General features: G+C 41.1%; 1 protein-coding gene across 1 annotated transcript in view; it reads right to left on the bottom strand.

Annotated features, from left to right (window-relative positions):
• The window catches only part of CEP250 (centrosomal protein 250), a 38,753-nt gene that overhangs the window by 1,203 nt on the left and 14,897 nt on the right, over window positions 1-22,653 (bottom strand). Inside the window, exons 16-33 of the mRNA XM_048495776.1 lie at window positions 20,988-21,181; window positions 20,135-20,262; window positions 19,287-19,456; window positions 15,663-15,842; window positions 13,710-13,844; window positions 13,227-13,370; window positions 11,786-12,645; window positions 10,803-10,962; window positions 9,717-10,074; window positions 8,133-8,260; window positions 6,895-7,015; window positions 6,585-6,739; window positions 5,280-5,453; window positions 2,814-5,147; window positions 2,024-2,152; window positions 1,587-1,739; window positions 754-861; window positions 407-448 (exon numbers count right to left, since the gene is read on the bottom strand). Coding sequence (XP_048351733.1) covers window positions 407-448; window positions 754-861; window positions 1,587-1,739; window positions 2,024-2,152; window positions 2,814-5,147; window positions 5,280-5,453; window positions 6,585-6,739; window positions 6,895-7,015; window positions 8,133-8,260; window positions 9,717-10,074; window positions 10,803-10,962; window positions 11,786-12,645; window positions 13,227-13,370; window positions 13,710-13,844; window positions 15,663-15,842; window positions 19,287-19,456; window positions 20,135-20,262; window positions 20,988-21,181 — 5,673 coding nt within the window. The remainder of the gene's footprint in view (window positions 1-406; window positions 449-753; window positions 862-1,586; window positions 1,740-2,023; window positions 2,153-2,813; window positions 5,148-5,279; window positions 5,454-6,584; window positions 6,740-6,894; window positions 7,016-8,132; window positions 8,261-9,716; window positions 10,075-10,802; window positions 10,963-11,785; window positions 12,646-13,226; window positions 13,371-13,709; window positions 13,845-15,662; window positions 15,843-19,286; window positions 19,457-20,134; window positions 20,263-20,987; window positions 21,182-22,653) is intronic.

Genomic DNA, 22,653 nt, shown 5'->3' with positions numbered 1-22,653 from the left:
TAAAGCCTGTTGTGCAAAAAAAAAAAAATACAAGAGGCTCTAGAAAACTGATCCTCCCAGGGCAAGAGATGTGGATGGGGCATATCTACAAGAAATGGCACCCGGTGCAAACACTGAAATTGCACCCCACCCCACCCCCCAAAAAAACTCCAGCTTTGCCATGAAGGGGTGTTTGTGAATCCTCCCCATGTAAAAAATAGTAAGATTTGGTAAGATCAAGAACACAAAATTGTTTCCTTAAAGATTTCCTGGGAGATCATGTGTATTAACATGTGATCCTCCGTTTGAGTGCTTAGCCAGTTTAGAAATATGGAGTGCTTAGCCAGTTTAGAAATATGAAAGAAATGGTTCTCATATGGAGAACAGAGATGTAAATTTCAGTATGCCTTGAATATGAACAACATACCTGTTTTTTATACTCTGATAGTTGCTTATAGAGAGTTTCTTCCTAGAGAAAAGGGGACAAGATAATTGAACCATATGTTGATTTCCCAAAATCCCACTGCCCAGGTACAGGAAACTATGGACAACAATTTATGTCTACCATGCATAATACAAGTATCCCCATGGTTCAAATCTTCCTCCAACATATTCAACATTAAACCAAGCTAATAATATGTGAGCACTGACACTATTTAAGAAGACTTGTTTGCTACTAAATGGAAAGATTAATATAACAAAAAATCATACTTTACAGTTTTAGTTACAGGTTTAAGTGGAATTTCCAATTTTAAAATGTACAAATATTCAGACCTTTGCAACAACTGGAATCATTGGAGGTCCTGAGTCAGCCTGAGAGAGACTAGAACTTAGAGAAAGGTTACCACAAGTCTTTTTCAATCTCCTCCGTTCACGTTCTACCTGCATTCAAGAAAAGGGAGGGAAAGCATTACTGGGCTAACTGGTAGGGAGGACAACATTATAAGCTGTAAAATACTCATTACAGGAGAGTTCCATGATCAGATTGCCCAACACACTGAAAAACACCTACAGGATACCTATGCGATTTAGCCTGCAATACTGAGGGTGGGGGATTTAGTATTTTCTCCTATGGAATCTTCTTGATCTAAATCATATTCCTAAGCTTCACTGGGAAAAACAAAATACTGGTACTTTTCTCTTTTCCACTGCAGTTCAGGAGGATCATGTCAATCAGGAAAAATGAGGGCATGGGGAAAGAGATTAAATATCCCTTTTCCAAGCACTATTGCTGGGATGCTGTCTTGCTACCACTACCTGGCTTGTTTTTCAATAAAAATAAATGCCCAAGTCTGAGCTGAGTGACATGATCTCCTGCATGGTATGTAGCATCCTGCATAATTTGTACCAACTTCAAGTGTTTGGTTTCCAGAACAGCAGCATTATATCAATCTATCAAACTCTGAAGGTAATAAATGTATGTAAATGGTAAAAGAGGAATATCCAACGAAAACACTTAAGTAAGAAGTGTTTGTACTGGAAAAGTAAAGTGCAGAAACAGAGTATGTATAAAAATGTGGTATAGGTGATGATAAGAATGATTATATTAGACAAGGGAGTAAAGAAGATAGAGGAAATAACACAACTTCCCTTATGGGGAAACTCACCTGCTCAAGTGTACCTTTGAGCTGTATATTGTGCTGCTCCAAACTTTGTTTGTCGTTCTCCAGCCTGGCAACTACTTCCTGCAAAAGTTTCAGGCGCCTGTACAGCAGTCTCTTTTCAATTGCCCATGTCAGCTCTCCCTCTTTCTCAAAAGCCTGAGTAATGCAGAAAACATTGCAGGATAATTAGGGACTGCACTGCTACATAGGAGAAGCAACAGGATACCATATGCAGATAGCAACCAAAGACAACAGAGACTGGCAGTACATTTTCCTTCCTTTTATCTGAAGAAATCTTCCTCTTTCAAGAGTTCTGTTGCTAGAAACAAGAACCAGACAGCTAGTTCCTGAAGCGATATATCTGAACTGGGAAACATATTCCAGAACACCCTCTTCTATATCACAAGCATTCCAGAGCTCTACTATTGTTGATTTCTTACCTCATCAGCCTCTTTAGGCCATATTATTGACATGCCATTTTCTTTATGCAGCAAATTCACATCTTCGGGCAAAGCTTTAGTAATATGTCTCTCTTCCTTCAATGCTCTCAAAGCTCTATCCAACTGCTCCTGTAGAACAAGAGATACTACTAATTAGTTATGTACCTTAGATACTAAGTGAATCTCTGCTGGATCTCATCAAATTCAGCAACGTATTCCATACCAGCTGCCTTGGAGAGCCAAGGCCTGATGTTGATTCCTGGCACTGGTATTCAGAGGTTTGCTGCCTCTGTACAGGTACCTTTGAGGCACCATGGCAAATAGCTAATGAGAGACCCATCCTCCATTAGATTTTCTAATCTCCTTTTAGAGCCTTCTATGCTTATGGCCATCACTGCATCATTTGGCAGTTAATTCCACAATTTAATTACTTGTTGAGTGAAGTAGTATTTATTTTTGTCTGTCCTGAATCTGTTTCCCATCAGCTTCACTAGGTTGCCCCTAGTGCTAGTACTACGGAAGGGGCAGATTCTCTCTAGCCACTTTCTTAACTCCATACATCATTTTATAAATCTCTGTCATATCCTTAGTCATGTTTTTTCTAAACTGAAAAGTTCCAGACTCTTGTTTCATTTTCCACTTTTCTTTCTAAATAATTTCTAGCATGAACTTTGCCTTTTTCACTGCTGTTCACTGAGTGGACATTTCATTGAGCTACTCACTACAATCTTAAAATCCATTATATTCTAACAACCTGCAGGTTTTTGAAATGCAACTACTAAATGCCCACCTGAAGATGAAACCTGTCCTTATCCCTTTCTGAAACCATGGTTTGCATGATGCTCAGTTCCTTCCTCAGGGCTTTCAGCACCTCTTCATTTTGGGACAGGGACAGACCCAGCTTCTGTGCTTTCTCTTTCCACTCTATCTCTGCACTCTCAGTCTGGTTAAGAACAGCCATCAAACGACTCAGTTCCTCCTCCTTCACCCTTTTCTCCTCTTCCAAGTGCTGGGTTTTTTCCTTTTGCCACTTCAACTTCTTGTCCTTTTCCTGTAATGCCTTCCTCCAGGCTGCCTCTTCTTCCTTCAACATGAGGAGCTTTTGGATATGGCTCTCTACATTCTCCTGTTCCCTATCTTGCAGTCTCAGGGCTGAGATTATTTGCTTCAGACGTTCACTGCAGATTAGCAATTCCTCCTCTTTGCCTCTAATTTTCTCTTCTAGTTTCTTAACCTTCTCCTTCTCCTGCTTAATCTCATCGTCTTTCTTCTCCAACATGTCTTGATACCGTGCGTTTTCCTGAAGTACCTTACTCTCAGCATTTATCTGATTTTGTTCCTTCTCACACTGACCATTCACTCCAACACTTTGTTTATGGCCTTCTTTTAAAATTTCATCTTTTTCTCTGGGATGTTTCTCATCTCCCTTTTCAGCCACCAAAACATGAGGATGATGCACATCTGCCTGTTTGTATTTGTGCTGGCAGTTTTGGATATTTTGCTCACATTCCTTCTTTCTCATTGCTTCCTCAAGATGACTTATTTGATTCTTACATGCCTGTAGTTCCGTCTGTGTGGTTTCCACTTCAAGAAGGTATGTGTTAATCTGCTTGGCCTGCTTGAGAATTTCTTCATCTTTCTCCTTTGCCGTTTGATTAATTCTATCCAGATCCTGCTGTAGACTTACTATGTGATTCTCTTTCAGCTCTATCAGTCTTGAGAGCTGTTGAACATGTCCTTGTAAGGATTCTATCTCTTGGTCTCTGTCTTGAAGAGAAGATTTGGAGGACTCCAGTTTCTCCAAGATAGACTTTGTCTGTGTTATTGCCACTTCCTCTCGCTGGTGAAACTGGCGGTTTTCCTCCTTTAAGGAATCTAGTTCTCTCTCTCTCTTTTTCAAAGATTGTTTTGCATCTTGAATACCTTCTTGCATTTCTCTCAGCTGTCTGTCTGTCTCTTTGTTGCGATCCTCATGCTGCTGTGTCAGGGATTCAATTGCTTGTTCTCTTCTCGTTAATACAACTTTGATTTTTTCCAACATTTCAAGAATTGTCTCCTGCAACTGAAGTTCATCTTCTTGTTTCTTGATGTGCTTTTTTCCCTCTTTCTCAGCACTATCATCTCTCTCATTAAATGTAACTGTTCTGCATTGGACATCTCCAAGCAAATCTTTTACCTGTCTTTCCACTATTTCTAGATGCTGCCTTTGGAACTTCAACTCTTCGTCCTTTTTCTTTAAGGTTGCTTGTGTCTTTTCAAGAAGTTCATGAAGAGCCTTTAGTTCCACTTCCATTTCTTCTTCCATCTCTCTTATTTTCTGTTTTTGCAATTCAAGCTCTTGATCCCTCTGAGTCAGGGTAAATGTTACGTTTTTCACTCTCTCATGTAGCTCATGGAGTTGTGCCTCCCTCTGAATCACACACTGCTGGAAACTAGTTACTTGTTCCTTCTGAGATTCTACCTCCCTTTCTTTGTCCCTGAGAATGGCCTTCATGTGTTCAAGGCTTGTCTTCAGAGCCTTTAGTTGCTTTTCTGCCAGTTCCTCCTGTTCTTGATGCAGCTGCTTCTGAGATACGAGCTCCCAATCTTTTTCACTCAACTGTGCCTTCAATTCATCTAAATCTTTTAACAAAGCTCCAATTTGTGATGACTCATTCTGTTCTATTTTAAGGATTTTTTCCTCCTTGATTTGAGTTTCTTTTACTTTTTCCTCTAGGTCAAGGGTTAGGCTTTCTATTACAGTTCTTTGGCTTTGTGTCAGCTCTTCTAGTTTCTGGACCTTGTCCTTTTGAGATTTCAAAGTCTGAAGGCTCTTTTCTAGGTCTAGATTCAGTCTTTCTAGAGCAGCAGTCTGTATTTTATTCTGCTTTCCTAGTTCTTCAAATTGTGATTTTTGAGATTCAATTTCTTGATCTTTCTTCTCTAAATCTTTACTAAGCTGGTCTATAGTGGCCTTTTGCACTTCTCTGTGTCTCTCCAGATCCCTGATCTGTTTCAAGTAGGATTTTATGTCTTCATCTCTCTTTGCTACAGTAGCTATTAGGTGATCTAGCTTTTCTTGCAAGTCTTTTCCCACTTTGGCCTCTTGCTGTAATATCATGAGTCTTTCTTGTTGAGTCTCCCAAATTTTTTTTTTTTTTTTTTTTTTGTTTTTTTTTTAAAAAAAAAGTTTTTTTTTTTTTTTTTTTTTTTTTCCCCCCATTGTGTTTTTTTTTTTTTTGGTTTTTTTTTTTTTTTTTTTTTTTTTTTTTTTTTTTTCTTCCTGTTTAATTCTGAGGGTTGAGAGAGCTGCCTGAAGCTCCTGCTCCAGGGATTGATTTGTCTTTTCCATGACATTTGCTCGAATCTCAGAGGCTGTGACAGATTCCTGAAGAAGATCCAGCTCCCATACCATCTTCTCCTTTGCCATCTGTAGCATATCTCGTTCATTCTGGAACACATTAAAATCTATTTTAATCCTGAAGTCTTGGATCCTGAAGTACATTTCCGCTAATGGAAGGGAAAATGATTCCCCACACATACACAGTACAGACCCCCAACAGACAGACATCATATTAATATCTACTGCTGTAGCCAGAAAAGAGATACCTCTATAACCTCCACAAAAGCTATAAAATGTTTAGAGAGAATAAAAGGATGAAACAAGTGATCACCTGCTTCCTCCAATAACTCTGCCTTATGTCTAGACCTCTGCAATACAGTCCCTCTGGCTTTCTTCAAATCCCTCCTGGAAATCCACTTTTTCCATGAAGCTCTGGAAAAACCCATTAAATTCCTCCTCTTACAAATGAATCTATGTACATGTTCTTCTTCTATGTACATGTTCTTCATGCTTCTTCTTCCTGTTTATGCCCTGTTCCATCTCTTTCCACTCCCTTTGTTGTCTCCCCTATGTCAAAATTTAGATTCCAAGTTCCTCAGGGTACAAATCCATTGTACTGCATTCTACAGAGCCAAATATGTTGATACCACTCTATAAGCCATATAAGCAACAACATTAATATTAAAATAGTATTTGTACACTGTATACATCATTTTACGATGTACATCATCAAGGAAAACTAAATCCCCAAGTAGATACAATTTACTGACCAGGAAAGTAGTGTTCGTTTGGGTGCTGTGTGGTTTCCGGGCTGTATGGCCATGTTCTAGCAGCATTCTCTCCTGACGTTTCGCCTGCATCTGTGGCTGGCATCTTCAGAGGAATCTTCAGCCACAGATGCAGGCGAAACGTCAGGAGAGAATGCTGCTAGAACACGGCGATACAGCCCGGAAACCACACAGCACCCAAGTGATTCCGGCCGTGAAAGCCTTCGACAATACAAAGTAGTGTTCCCTTCTCAGGGCTGCCCAAGTTCATGTTACTGGATTCATGAAGCTATACAGAGTTAGACCATTATTCCATTAAGGTTAGCATTGTCTATTCAAAGTAGCAGCAGATCTCTAGGGTCTCCAGTAGAAGGCTTTCATGTCACCTACAACCTGGTCCCTTCAACTGGCTATCCTGGGGATTTTCCCGACACCATTTTTTGGACCTCCACAAACCATTTATTACCCTTACCAATGAATCCTTCTTTTGCTTCTCAGCACTCTCTAGAGACTTCTCCAAAGAGGTCACCTTTGCCCGCAAAGTCACATTCTCTTCTTTGATAGCAATGACCTCTACCTTCACAACAGATTCCAAGGAAACACATTTGCCATCAGCCATCTTTTTTTCTGAAATGTTCAAAGTAAGATGGAAAGAGATCAAATGGCAATGATCCACAACCATGAATTCCACCCACCCTGCTCCACTTTCACAGCAGAAAGCTCTCCTTCTGAGAGGTATGTAGCACCTGTGAAACACCACAGTGAGAAGGAAGAGCCTGTACCTTCAAGGCTTTGGTTCAACCATTTTTGCAGCTCTTGTGCTTTGGCATTGATACGATCTCTCTCAGCTTCCTTTTCAGTTAGTTCTTGCTTCAGTTTCTCAGAATTCTTCCTTATGTCATCCTGTGAAAATAGTAATGTTGATGATGAATGCAACTAAAAACACTAAAATGAAAGAAAGGACATATAGAACAGCAAAGCAACAACTATCTCTTTCGGGAGCAAGCCAACAGGTTACATGTTTAACATGTTTAATTAACTTCCGTGTAATTTTCCACCAAACCAAACTGGACCCCTATGCAACACTTTGTATTAGTAGGACCATTCTCAAATGCATATAGGCTAGGCAAACTTATCTTCCATAATTTAGAAGGAAAAACAATTCAATATCTCAAAGATTCTTCATTAGGAATAGTTTGGTCAGCACACCATTAATAAGCAGTTGTTTCTAGTTAGCAGATAAATACAGAAGAATTCCAAGGGCAGAAGTTAATGGAGAAAAACAGATTTTGACTGATCCATAAGTCAATACATTTTGCCTAGTTCATACACATTTTAGTTACCGGTATATGAGTTCAAAGCAGTACATACAGTGAAAACATTGTGATAATCTTGTACTTTATCTCTATTAACTGATGAGCTGCATCAAACCATAGTGGGAGAGAGAACAGATGAAATGTATGTTATTACATTGACCAAGCTGGAGATTCATTTGCTGAATATACAAAGCAGAAAGCAAACTCAATAGTATTAATACTCCAGTAAATATTAATTATACGGCGCTTAGCATATATTAGATATTATAATGGAATGTCTTCATGTGATTGAGTTTTCTGAACTTTGCTTCTGACGTGTATACCTAATGAGGAACTTCTCTATTCTTCAAGGAACGGCCTTTCAATGGTGAGGAAGGGCTGTGCTTCAATAATAGAGCACCTCCTTTGCGAGCAGATGGTCCCAGATTCAATCCTTGGCATCTCCAGCAAAGAGAATCGGGCAGTGGGTGATATGAAAGAGATCCACTAGGGACCCAGCAGAGTTACTACCATTCACAGTAAGCAATAGTGACATTGGCAGACCAATAATCTAATTCAGTACAAGGCAGTTTCACATGTTCAAGATAACATTTCCACCAATCATGTCCTAAGGGACCAAAATGGTAGTGGTATCTTGATCTATTATGCAGAAACTTAAAATATGCCCAGAGAAGGTTGCAGTACAAGGTCAGAAAAAACATTACCCGTTCTCGGCGAGCATGCCAAACATCCTGCCTCAGATCCTGGATTGCTTCTGCTACTCTCTCCACTGTAAGCTCTGTAGAGAGGTCCTTCAGCTGAAGTAAAGGCATTCCCTTCACAGAATCCTGTTCTGGAGAAATAAGCTATCTCTGTAACAGCACCTACTTGAAGATCACTGATGTGAAAAAAAAAAAACTAAGAAAAAAACAGTTGCTTGAGGGCCAAGCTGGTCACAGAAGAGAACACCGGGTCCTTGCCCTCTCTACCAGCAGGGGTGCCCTTCTGCCAGCAAAGGGAGCAAAGATGCCGGTGCCAGCCCATGCCACATCCAAGTGATGATTCACACTTCCTCCTTTAGATTGGGCTCTTAGTTAATGAGACCACACAACAATCCTTTCCCAAATGAAGGAGTCTGGAGAAAGCTTCTACAGCAATTGGTGCATCCTTGGTCTGTTCGTTGTGACAGGAAATCACCATTACAATATGCAAAATCCCTACCATCAGATGAGTAGATAAGCAAATCAAAGCAAATTATCCAAACTCCGATATAATTCTATTTACTTAATTATTACACATATTCCTTCCTTCCAGAGAGCTCAAGAAATCTTCAGCAAGATTGCTGAATCACACACCTTCATACTCTATTATATCTGAATGCAGAGGCTACAGATAATAGAACAAGAATCTTTACTAAATATCCAGAATGAAACGAACATTTTTTTTTAATTAGAAAGGAAAGTCCTAGTTGGGATAATATGCACAGACATAACAGTAGTCTGGGAAAGTAAGCAGCCAGAATGTTTACTTTTTTTTCTTCAAGAAGATGTTGCACAAAGGAAAACACAACAGAAAAGATGTACAGAAGAAGAAAAATGCAAAAAGACCTTTGTTTTTTGCACTTCACCAGTCCAAATTCTATGATGTATTGATGAACATGCCTAAATCACAAAATGCACAGAAAACCAACCGTGGTGTAAAGTTTTGAGGTTTGCTTTCATTTCACTATTGAATATGGGAAGAACCCCCCGTAAAGAAAATGCTGCATTTGATTGTTCATTCCAGTAATGCTGAGACACATTCCAAGATGTTTCTTTAAGGTGCACAGCTGTGTTGCCCTTCTACACAAGAACCTGTATCTTCATGCTGCAAGATGACCAAACACATATGAGTAAAGTATATAAATTGCTCTAGTGCAGGGGTAGGGAACCTGCGGCTCTCCAGATGTTCAGGGACTACAATTCCCATCAGCCCCTGTCAGCATGGCCAATTGGCCATGCTGGCAGGGGCTGATGGGAATTGTAGTTCCTGAACATCTGGAGAGCCGCAGGTTCCCTACCCCTGCTCTAGTGTGTCCAAGTCCTTTTGCAGCATCAGCTGGCACTGCTTTCCATAGCTTTCTCCTCTCCTCAGCTATTCCATTTAACAAATGTTTATTGTGTAACTGTACTGCACTTTGATTTTGTATTCACTATTATCTTTTTAAAAGTTCATTTTCCATTCTTCCTTTAATAAATTCTAACACATTTTGTCTTTAGATCAAGTCTTTGACATATGGATGTGCAGCTAATTTTGTATCTTAAACTCACCTCTACAAGGGGAGGTGAAGCTCCCAGTGGTTCGATCACCTCTCCCCCCATGCTCCAACTTTTCTTCAGACTCGCTACACAGCATGTACTGCAGAACAGAACGCAGCTTGGTTAACTGGGACTGGGCCTCCCAACGAGCTGAACAAGCACGCTGGCATTCCGAAGCCAGTGCCTCTATCCTGCTCTCTGTGCCAGAAAGGCTCAGGCGCAACTGAGATGCTTCAGCTTCCAACATCTTCACAGAGTCCCTCAAACGCTGCTTGCCAGCACATGCTTCTTCGAGGTCCTGGGCCAGCTTCTCCTTGTGTGCAATCAGGACTGCTTCCTTCTCCAACATTGTCTGCCTGAGTGATTGCATCTGCAGGGGGAAAGCAACATAGGTTAGATCTCCATAAATATAAGAATATAGCAGACAGAACACGACAATCCAGTAAGAAGAGACATGTTATTGTTCAGGTATGGACAATAGAGAAAACATTCTGGATATCATTTGCAAAAGAAAATTAGTTCCATACATTTGCTTAAATAACTGGGCATTGTCTACTAAATAGATTTATGGAGGGTAGACCTATCAGTAGCTACTAGCCCTGGAGACTAATGGGAACCTCCACATTCAGAAGCAGGAAACCTTTGAATGTCAGTGCCAGGATGCAACATCAGGGGAAGGTCTCAGCTTCTATGCCCTGTTGTTGGACCTCTGGAGGAACTGGCTGGCCACTGTGTGAGACAGGATGGCTAGAGGGACTATTGGTCTGACCCAGCAGGACTCTTATGTTTTCATTAATTTTATACATAAAATGATGGGCCAGTAGATTTGAAAAGATCATTCAGAATGGACACCATGGTAAAGCAGTGAAGCAGGAAAGTTAAATCCTCCTTCCTTCTCCCCTGGAACTCAGCATAGGCACAGTTAAAAAGACTCGGAAACACAAGCAAAACCTAGCTAGTTTGCACAATACAGGGAAAGATACCAGTAGATGGTGAGGAAACAGGAAATGTGTGAGGAGCATCTCATGTTAAAAATTTTGTGAAATGAAGATAAGAGCTAGTAATGAGGCAGAGAAATAAGAATTTGGTAGGCAATACCTGGCTACTTAGCTCCTGTGCTTCTCTTTTCTGGTCAGCCAGCAGCTGCTGTGCTTGTTGCAGTGCAGTGTTTAGATTGGTGACTTCACTCTGATGGGCAGAGTCACTGTCTTGAAGCCTCTGAAGCTTGATCTCTTTCTCCTTCAAGGACACAGCCAAGCTGACGGGGTCGGGGAGACAAGACTTCAATTACATGAGGAAATGGCAGTTAATGTCATACCAAAAACCCTGAAGGAAAAGAACCTACAGCCATGGGGTGGGTTGTTTGACAAGACAAACACGTGACGGACATTCTTTGGTTGCCATATGATCTGTATTCCGTACATGCACAGGATAAGATAGTTATACAAAAAATGTGTAACAGTGGCAACAAGTGCACTTGGGGTGCAAAAAAGCAGAACCCGATAATTAGTTATGCAATGGAGGGCCCATGAAATGGGGGGTCTAAGCTAGGAGACAGTCCACTTAAAAGCTTGTTACTGGTGAAAACAAGGCAAACAAGTAGTGGATGGTATCCTGCCTTAGTCTGGTGAACCCTAAAGGAACCTTCCTCCAACTTAAGCTTGTCTTCTGTTGGAGGAAGAGCGACTTCAATTGAAGGAAGGCTTCAAACTTTGATTCATAGAGTGGTAGGATACACAGGTCAGTAACATTAACAACCACAGTGGTTCTCATCTGTTCTGGGAAGATAAGAAAAGCTAGGCCACATTATCTATGAGCCTGTACAGAAATAGTACAACTCTTCAACACCACTTTAAGAAAAACTTATTCCATTACTGGACATCAGCTACCTCCCCGATGAGACTAAGCACCATAGCAAGGAGTGCAACAGTAGGCCCTTTTTCTTTCTACAAAATTCCTACTCAAGTGATATAGTGCTGTTCATGCCTTACCCAGAGAAAATACTTCCATAAGCAAGCCTCTGAACATTTCTGCAGGCCTACATCATAATTCAGAGATCTATTGCGAACTCACAAGCTCACCTGGCTCTTTCCTGTTCCAGCACTTGCAATTCTGCCTTCAGCTCTGTATTCTGGCATTTCATCTCTTCCCATTGGTTTTGCTCCATCTTCATCTTCTGTACCACAATATTCTGATTCCCCATCTCCTTTTGTTTCATCTGCAGCTCCATATTCTTACAGTCCAACTCCCCTTGCTGCCTGTGAAGAAGGGCCTGCAGCTCAGTGTTCTGATGTTCAATTTTCTCCTTCCAGCTCTGCATCTCTGAGTAACGTTGCTGCACCGCCTCCCAGTTACTCTGAAGCACCAAACACTCGTGTTCTGCCTCTTTTTTCTGCTTCTGCAGAACAGACTGGAGCTCTGCATTCTGACGTTCCAGCTCCTCTTTCTGGCTCTGCAGCTCTGCAATCTGAAGCTCCGCCTCCCTTTTTTGATGTTGCAGCTCTTTATTTTGACATACTGCCTCCTCCCACTGCCTCTGGAGTACAGCGTGCTGCTCTGAATTTTTACGTTCTTCTTCCTCCCACTGGCTCCGCTCTCCTTCTAGGACTTGGATTGTGGCATGCTGATGCTCAACCTCTTCCTGCTTGTTCTGCAGCTCTCTGTTCAGATCCTGTTCTTCCTCCCACAGTTTCTGCAGGGTAGCTCTCACTTCTGCATTCCAATGCTCCATTTCTTCCTTTTGTCTCTGCAGCTCAGTGTTCTGATGTTCCACCTCTTCTCGCTGTTCTCGCTCAGCTTCCAGCTTTTTCTGTAGTTCTGCAACTTCCAGGGCCTTCTGTTTGGACAGTTCCTGCACCTCTTTTAAATACTGCTGGGCCTCCATCCTATTTAACTGGCAAGAATCTTTTGCTGTCGAGAGGTGAGACTCCAAATATTGTACCTGAAAGGAAACAGTCAGAAGAATAGCGGTTCCAAACCCCACTGATTTTAGTGTACCTTGTGGAGAGATTATCATACAGAGATTCATACATCTCATTTCAAGATACACAATTTCATGCAACTTCAAATCTAATTTTATAAAGTGCAAGTTTTCTGCTTGCCTTTTAAGCCATACTAGAAACAGGTAGCCCCATCCACAGTGGAGTTGGTGGGCCGTAGCATCAATGTAGGGCCACCCCGCTGCTCCCAAAGAGGCTTCCAGGTGGCGTGGGGTGGCTGGCAAAACAAAAACCTCCCCCTTGCCAAGAAGCCTCTATGCAGTGGAACAGACTGTCCAGCTTCCCAACCACTGTTGTAAACCGGTGAATGGCCAGGAGGGAGCCAACAAGTTTTGCCTCCTCCCCCACTTCCCCACCCCTTCTATACCAGAAGTTCAGAGGTGCAGGGACACTGCTGCAGTGTCCTGTGCCGTGTCCCACCACCAGGAGAGGGAGGCGGTTTCGCATCTCCACTGGGGTAAGTCCTTGACACGGACAAAAGGCCAGAAGTTTGTTTTCCGACACAGCTGCTTTAAGTAATCACCTGACTTTGCAAGGCATCTCGCTGTTGAAGGAGCAAGTTCATTTCATCTTTGAGAGACTTCATCTCCTCCTTGTGCTTTCCCCGCAACGCTTCCATGGTAGCTTGGGCATCTTTAAGCTCAGTTTCCAAAGTTCGTAAGGCACTCTGCAAAGGAAAAAAAAGTGATGGTTTTAATACAGCCAACGATACCTATTTTAAAACACTTATTTGACCAAATCTGAAGCTAGAGAAGTAACAATCAAGAACTAGGTTTGAAACTGGTTGAACCCTTCAGCTGTATAAATATCAACTTGAAGCAGTCAAACCTATAGTGTGTATGATTCAAGACAGTTTTTTCACCCATTATATAACTGGCCTAAACTACAATGCATTGAGCCAACTGTCTGTCACATTAAGATATGCTTTTACATTTTAACTTCATTCTCTGTATCAGATATTTAGCCTTTATAACATTTCCACTGTCCATCAACTGCTCACCCCTACCTGCTTCTGCTCTTCATGCACCTTCATTTCCTGATGGAGATGTTCCAGCTGCTGAAAAGTACAGGTCAGTTCTTCTTTGGTTTGGGTAAGTTCCTCTAGTAAAGATTTCTTCTCACTGTCTTTTTCCAGCAGCACCTATATGTGTGGAAATTAAGGAGCACATTGAACTGAAATAAATTGATTCTGGAATCCGTCATCCACCCCCATCCCGCAAATTCAAGCTCAACAATATTCGTTCGCTCAAAAGTAAGAACAACTTTGAATGGCTTGTTATCAGGAACAGCAAGCTCTGAACCAGAGACAGACCAGCAAGCTAACAGAATTTAGCCAAAAGCCTGCTGAAATAGGACACCCTTGCATGACTTGGAAAACCTCACCAGAGAAGTTTCCTTACACAGACCTCCTCAGGGAGTCTTTCCACTGGGTGGATGCTTTTACAGAAAAGGTCACTAATGTCACCAAAGCCAGATGCACATTGTGAAAGGATAACACCTTCAAACAAGATTCCGAGCCAACACAAGGAAGCAGGCAGTGCTTCAAGACATCCTCTGGATGTTCCCACCTCAATACACATATGAATCAGAACAAAATGTTGCTGATGCCTTAACTAAGCCAGTATCAAAAGAAAAGTACTGTATTCTGCTAAATCAGCTGAATGTGACTTCTGTAAATAATGTAAATAGTGTCCGTTTTTGGAAGGGGTGTCAGGTGCTGTCAGTGTCAGCTTAGATGAGCAGAATCTTCATGACAATTATATCCGACCTTGGACAGTGCTGTGTGCAACCAAAGACTGATAAGACACCTGCACTGGATAGATGGACATTTGTATATATGTGGCAGAGAAAAGGCAGAGGAGTGTGTCTTGGAACACCTGCTGCCTGGCGAAGCACTTTGCTACTTGGTATCGCAACAATGAAAGGAACCTCTTCTTTGGAAGGTGACTGTGTGTGCATGTGCTGTTCCTGGTTTGCATACTGCTGGGTGATCTACTTCTTTGGGGCGCTCCGCTGGAAAAATCTGTCTACACTCCTGTGACTCTGACAAAAATCCCCTGCCTGTAACTCCTGTCCTTGTCATATTCCAATAGAAGAGTTAAAGACTCTAGGGTGATCTACAGACCAGAATCCCACTTTTATTTATTTGGAAAAACTGGCTTATTTGGAGACCATCAAATGTCTGCAAGAATAGATGCAGTCATCATAAAATCAAAAGCCTGGGCCCAGTGCTATTCAATATTCTTATCAATGACTTGCATAATGAAATAGAGGGCATGTTAATCAAATTTGCAAATGATACCAAATTAGGAGGGGTGGGTAATAACCTGGAGGACAGGGGAAAGATTCAAAATTATCTAGACAGATCAGAGAGTTGGGCCAAAGTGAACAGAATGAATTTCTGAGATACAGAACAGAGATAAATGCAAGATACTACACTAAGGCAGAAAAAATGAAATGCACAGATGTAGGATGGGCGACACCTGGCTTGACAACATTACAAGTGAAAGGGATCTGGAAATATTAGTAGACCATAAACTGAACATGAGTCAGCAGTGTGATACGGCAGCCAAGAAAGCCAATGCAATTCTGGGATGCATTAATAAGAGTATCGTGTTTAGATTGAGGAAAGTAATTGTACCACTCTACTCTACACTGATCAGACCTCACCTAGAGTACTGTGTTCAGTTCTGGGCACCACAATTTAAGAAGGATATTGACAAGCTGGAACAGGTCCAGAGGAGGGCAACCAAAATGGTAAAAGGTCTGGAATCCATGCCCTACGAAGAGAGACTTTGGGAGCTGGGGATGTTTAGTCTGGAGAAGCGAAGGTTAAGGGGGGACATGATAGCTATGTTTTGATTGTGTGTTTCTGCACGGCAGGGGGTTGGACTTAATGGCCCTTCCAACTCTATGATTCTAAGGCAATGTTTAGCTCAGGTTACCTGTCCTACTTTACCTCTTGCTTATCTTTTTTAGCCTTAATGAGATCACTTTCCATTTGTGTTTGTATAGCACTGATTTCCTGCTGCAGCTCCAATAGATTCCTATCATAGACACTTTCAATTTCTTCTTTTTCCTTGGTCACACGCTCCAACACCACCCGTAATTCCATGCAGTGCCGTTCTCGTTCACTTTCCTAAAACAATTCAAATTAATATGGAGACAAAAATTTCAGCCTTTAAACCATGGAAGTCATTCTTCCACCTCAGAAGAAGGAACACTACTTTATTTATTTGTACCCTGCCTTATACTAGCATCTCTAGGTGGTTTACAAGTACAAATAACTTATTTCACTCATAATTGATTTAAGGTATTTTTGCATTGTTATTAAATATTCTATGAAAACATAACTCCAGTTTACAGTTGCATAAACATATTGGCTTCCACACAGAGACAATTATAAGTCTCCCTGCCTCTTTGAATTCAGAGGCATTTGCATCTGCAATGCAGTGTGCACACAGCAATTTCCCCTGTACTTTCCTTACCTTACCCCACTCCCACCCCCCAGGTTTACCATTTTCCTCCATGGCAGCAGAATGCTGCCTAGGGCTTTATTTCTTTTTTTAAACCAGCAATTGCTAAATCACTATAGCCAACATTATGATGATTCACTGCCACAATCTATTCATTCCTCTGAATTCCCATGTGTCATTTAAAAAAAGTACCCAGCCCTTTTCATTGTGGAGATATAAGGGGCACTTGCTGAAGGTGACGATTAAGATGCCTACTTTCATAAGAACATAAGAACATAAGAACAAGCCAGCTGGATCAGACCAGAGTCCATCTAGTCCAGCTCTCTGCTACTCGCAGTGGCCCACCAGGTGCCTTTGGGAGTTCACATGTAGGATGTGAAAGCAATGGCCTTCTGTGGCTGTTGCTCCCGAGCACCTGGACTGTTAAGGCATTTGCAACTTCAGATCAAGAGGATCAAGACAGCCATAACCCACTTCTCCTCCACATAAATCTGTCCAAGCCCCTTTAAAGCTATCCAGGTTAAATGGCCATCACCACCTCCTGTGGTAGCATATTCAAACACCAATCACACGCGAAGAAGTGTTTTATTAGTTCTAATTTTCCCCAGCATTTTCAATGAATGCCCCTGGTTCTAGTATTGTGAGAAAGAGAGAAAAATTTCTCTGTCAACATTTTCTACCCCATGCATAATTTTATAGACTTCAATCATATCCCCCCTCAGACGCCTCTCTCCAAACTAAAGAGTGTCCAAACGCTGCAGCCTTTCCTCATAAGGAAGGTGCTGCAGTCCCTCAATATCCTCGCCGCTCTTCTCTGCACTTCTTTTTTCATCTCTTCACATCTTTTGGAGATGTATGCACCAGAACTGAACATTGCAGTACTCCGGCAAGCGTCAGCACTACGCTTTATATATATGGGCATGACAATCTTTGCAGTTTTATTTCAATTCCTTTCCTAATTATCCCCAGCATAGAGTTTTAAGCTTCACAGTTGCCATACATTGAGCTGGACATTCCCATGGAACTATCAACTAAGACGCCTTCAAACTTTCCTGGTCTTTCAGACTGATAGCACTGGACCCTCTGTAGCATGTATGTAAGTTTGATTTTTTGTCCTCATGTGCATCACTTTGCATTTTGCTACATTGAACTGTGCATTGCCATTTCTTAGCCCACCTAATTTATCAAGGTCCGCTGGAGTCCCTCTAACCTTTGTGCTCACCACCTCTACATAATTTGTATCATCTGCAAACTTGGCCACCACGCTACTCCACCCCCCTACTTCCAGGTCATTTATGAATAGGTTAAAGAGCACTGGTCCTAATACGATCCTGGGGACACCTTCACTCTACATCTCCATTGTGAGAATTTCCCATTTACACCCACTCTTTTGCTTCCTGTTTCTCAACCAGTTTTTAATCCATAGGAGTGATCTCCCTTATTCCTTCATTGCTGAGTTTTCAATAGTCTCTGGTGAGGAATCCTTGTCAAAAAAGCCTTTGGAAACTTTTCAAGTAGACAATGTCCACTGGTTCCCTCATCCACATGCCTGTTTACATCCCTCAAAGAACCCTAGTAAGCTTCTAGAAGATGATTTGTTTCAAAGCCATGCTGACTCTTTTTCAGCAGGTCTTGCTTTTCTACATGTTTTTTATAATTTTATCTTTTAATGACAGACTTCTACTAATTTACCACAGGAATAGATGTCAAAACTGACTGTCTACTCCTCGGTCCCCCCTAGATCCTTTCTTAAAGATTGGTGTGACATTGGCCATCTTCCAGTCTTCAGGGATGGAGCCTGATTTCAAGGATAAGTTGCATATTAAAGTGAGAAGATCAGCAATTTCATGCTTGGAGCTCTTTAAGAACTCTGTGAATGCAATCTGGGCCAGGGATTTGGTAACATTTAGTTTATCAATGGCTGCCAGAACTTCTTTCCCCTTGTCTACCACTATCTGTTAGTTCCCTGGATTCAGCCCTAAGAAGCTTGGTTCAGGTGCAGGAATTTTCTCACCTCCTCCTTGCAAAGACAGATGCAAAGAATTCATTCAGCTTTCTGCAATCTCCCTGTCATCTTTAGCACACCCTTTGTTCCTTTGTCATCTAATCAACGGGCCTACCGCCCCTTTGCTGGCTTCCTGCTTTTGATGTACTTGAAGGAACTGTTTGTTGCTGGTTTTACACGATGTTTCACAGCCAGCTGGTGTTACCTCATAATCCTTTTTTTTGCCTCCCCCTACAGCTAACTTTGCTTCTCTTTTGCGCCACCATTTGTGAACCTCTCTGGTATTTCTTTATCATCTGATTAAGTTGGACTTCCATTTTCTAAAAGACATGCTTTTTTTTTTCCTCAAGCGTCCGCCGGCCCTTGTTAACTATGGTGGCTTTCTTTTTGGACACTGGGCTGCCTTTCCTAACTTCAAGGGAACATTCCAGCTGAGCTTTTTTGTGACCTTGTGTTTTTACTGATAACCATCCAAGCATCTTGGACATTTTTGACTCTCTTGATTTTCCCTTTCAGCTTCCTGCGCACTATCCCCCTCATCTTTGAGAAATTTCCCTTTCTGAAGGCAAATGTAACTACATTAGTAGTTGTCACTTGTTCGCATGCAGAGATAAAATCTGCAAAGGCAAGAGTCCAGTTAGAATGGTCCAACCCAACAGACTGATGGATATATACTCTACATGGGACTGCTGTTGAAGATGTCTAGAGAGCTTTGATTGGTATAAAATATGGCAGCAAGACTCCTGCTTGGAGTCAGCTGCTTGTAACGCCAAAGCAGTTAACTGCACTGGTTGCTTATCTGCTTCCAAGCCCACTTCAGAGTGTTGGTTAGAAGTCCTTTACCACCTGTAGCCTTCACACTTCTCAAACCACATCTGCTGATATACTCTATATATCTGTTAAGCTCCTCAGACAGCTTTCTCTTGGTTGTAACCTCACCTAGTTTGTCCACTAACCCACTGTTAGGTCACAGACACAACAGTTTTATGAGGAAGAATTGTTGGATATATTGGAATGTTTAAGTCCTTTAATTAAGGAATTGGAATTGAGTAGAGAGGTTAAAAAAAGAGAGAACCAGACATTTTCAAAATTGGATGTTTACCAACTCTTGAAAGACTGTGTTCATTTCCTCCTTATGCACAGTTTGAAAGTGGTTGATGGTTTCTTGATATTTCTGCTCTGCCTCCGACAGTTGCTCTGCTTTATCCCTTTTTTCTTGCTCCATTTTGGACTTCTCAGCTTCCAGTTCAATACAAAGGCATTTCACCTCTCCTACAAAAGTTACAAGATATTTTATTTAATTGTTTTTATGCTGCCTTTCTACTCAACTTTGGGTTGCCAAAGCAGCAAACACTGAGTAACATTAGAACAAACTTTAAAAATATCTATATAAAACAATTAAAAATAATTTAACAAAATACAAATATATAAACAGGTTGGAGGATCAGAGAGAGAAAACCAAACCCATTAGAGATGCAGAAAGTATTGATAAAACCAAACCAAACCCTCCCTTCCACAGGATACCGTAGTCTTCACCCTCTGGAAGACAATAACAGAGAAGGACAGATGACTCTCCCGGGGAGCGAAATTCATAGTTTTGGTTATCATGACCAGAAAGGCACCTTTTCGAGCTGCTAGCCTGAGATGGCAGGGGCACCTCGGGCAGATGATCACAGTGGTTGGGTAGGCTCACAAGGGAATAGGCACTCCTTAAGATATGCTGCCCCTGAGCCATATAGAACTAGCACCTTGAATAGGGTCTGGAAGCAAACCAGTGTAAGTGGAACAAGACTGGAATAAAACAGTCTCTATGAAATCTTTGAATCAATGCTGTGTTATACCTCACTAGGGCAAAAGGTGACTCATCATAACTTTTGCCCCATAAATGGAGGAAGGCATATACATACTACTTCCTCATACAAACTGCAGATCTTTGAAAATGCCTCTCACCTTGTATCACTTCCTTAGCCTGGATGATTGTCTGAAGTTGAATTTCCAGTTGACTCCTGATAACTTCCAGTTCGGACACTTGCTGTTGAGCCTGAAAGAGGCTTGATTCCAGAAGTTCCTTCGCTAATCTATAGATCACAAACACAGAGTTTATACTTACCTTTAATCTTTTGCTTATGCTAAAGGAGGATCTAATTCCAACAAAGCTAGTTTTCATCTGAAAGTGCTATCAGAAATCTGTTACATATCTGTAATAATGCACCAGCCCAGTTACAGGCTAAGGAACTACATATTGCTTTGATATTTTTTTACTAACTGTCACAGTTAGGGACTGATAATTTGATCCAGAAAACAGTACAAATGTTGCAGATTTAGCTCTTTTCCCAAAAAGGCCTTTACAGTCAGATTAGCAAACTCCCCACTGCAGCATTTTGTGAAAAAACAACACACTGCATCTGTGATTCACAATCTCCAGGCTAACATACAGTTTAGCTCTAAAAATATAGAAAACAAAGACAAAAGTACATATTTGTTCTAGCAGTTATGCAATTGATTCAAGCCCCAACATTAGAAGAAACATAAAATTAAGTACAAACTAAGATCTATGGAAAGCAGATCTATCATATTATGTGCAGAATTTCAGTCATACTTTGAACACTTTTCTGCTGTCCATCAACTGATTTCTCACATGTGCAGAACCACTGTTGCCACCTGTATATTAAACCCAATATCACTGTTGCAGACTAATTTCAAAGACTCATGTAGGGAAAATCCTCTCTCAAGGTCCAGAACTGTGAAGATCACATCCAATTATTATTCTAATAGGCGAAGGTCTTCCTCCCCACTCTCTCACCTGATCTCTGCCACCTGCTCTGTAACAGTCTCTCTCTCTCGCTCAACAGCCTCCACTCGTACTTCCAATGTTGCTTTCTCACGCATTAGTAATTCTTTTTCTCTAGAAACCTTAGCCAGCACCTCCTGAAGATGACTGGACTTCTGGTGTGCTTGTTCCAAATCAGTTCTAGATGTTCCCTGCTGGTGTTGAGCCTAGAAAGGGTGAAGAAAAAAATTCCTTTCTTGCACAAACTTCACTTATGTCACTGATGACAGCAAGGTACTGAACTGCAAGGGGAAAAAGACAACCCCAAACAATTCCACTGTTTCTCCTGCAGAACAACAGGGTGTTTCCATGGCTTGTATAACTACTAAAGTTATCAAACTGAAGGGCAAGATGTATGAACTACACACAAACAACGTGTCAAAACATTATTGTAGAGAAAGTTGGTTATATTCAAAGAACAGAAAGAACAAAGACATTTATATTTGTCTGACTGTTGCAGAGGATGGTGCTTAACTGAGACATTTAATCTGGTATCCAGAGTTCAGAAAGAGCAGAAAATATTAAAGGACAAGACCTGTGGGAATGATTTAACAGCAGCACTGGACACTTTCCACAAATACTTACATAGCGCAATTTTATCATATAAAGTAGATTAAAATGTAGCTATACAAACTTAGTCATAGGAACAAAAATATTATGAAAGAATTCAACATATTAATTATTTAATGTAACCAAAATGCAGTGGTGGGATCCAAAAATTTTAATAACAGGTTCCGATGGTGGTGGGATTCAAACAGTGGTGCCGCCGCACACACACACCTCCATTCCCTATTGAGCAGGGAGGTTGCTTTAGTAACCCCTTCTCGGCACTCAGAAAAAATTAGTAACCACTTCTAGAGAAGTGGTGAGAACTGGTTGGATCCCACCTCTGCCAAAATGTATTTGCGGGTTAAAAAGACAAAATGATACACATCTTTGTTTTGATGCAAGTTCTGCTGAACACACATACAACTGTAAGCATACTTACCTCGGAGTAAGCTCCAAGTAAATTGTGTTAGGATAATGCTGTTAAAACAGATTTCTTCATCAAGAGGGCACACAGTTACAGGAACAAAGTACAAAGGAAAGGTGATATAATCTTTACAAGAATGGAATTTTCCTTCCTCTGTCCTGTAGCCCACTGAACTCCTCTAAATGTTACTCCTGGGAAATAGGGGATCCTGAGGAATGATAGGGGGAAAGAGAGGATCCCCAGCAGGAAAGTGACAATTTGTCTGGATTGAACCCTGGGCCTGGATAATTAATCTGGCTATATGTGGCACAGTATAACGAAAATATGTCAGAGACCTTGAATTACTTAGGATCTTGTCTGTCTTTTCTGATCTTAAAATACAAGAATGTTTGAATTACACTGAATTTTTTCTAATTAGCAGTTCCTTGGAAAAACCAGAATATTGGACTTTAAGATCCCACCGAAATGGTCTGGGCATTGTTTTGGAGAATGAAAAACTTTGAAATATTCTTCAATGGTTGCAATTGTTATTGGCAATATCTTTTAAAAAGTTTTCTTCCTAAAACAGATAGCTGGGAATTTGCTGAAAAACTGGTGATGAGTTTGTTTGAAGCCACATATAAGACTTATGATGGAAACACCTTTTAAGGTCTAAGCGGTGTTGGT

Source organism: Sphaerodactylus townsendi, linkage group LG05 (assembly GCF_021028975.2).
Source record: "Sphaerodactylus townsendi isolate TG3544 linkage group LG05, MPM_Stown_v2.3, whole genome shotgun sequence".
Lineage (NCBI taxonomy): Eukaryota > Metazoa > Chordata > Lepidosauria > Squamata > Sphaerodactylidae > Sphaerodactylus > Sphaerodactylus townsendi.
Note: the sequence above shows the minus strand (reverse complement) of the source record. Positions and strands in the feature narration are given on the sequence as shown.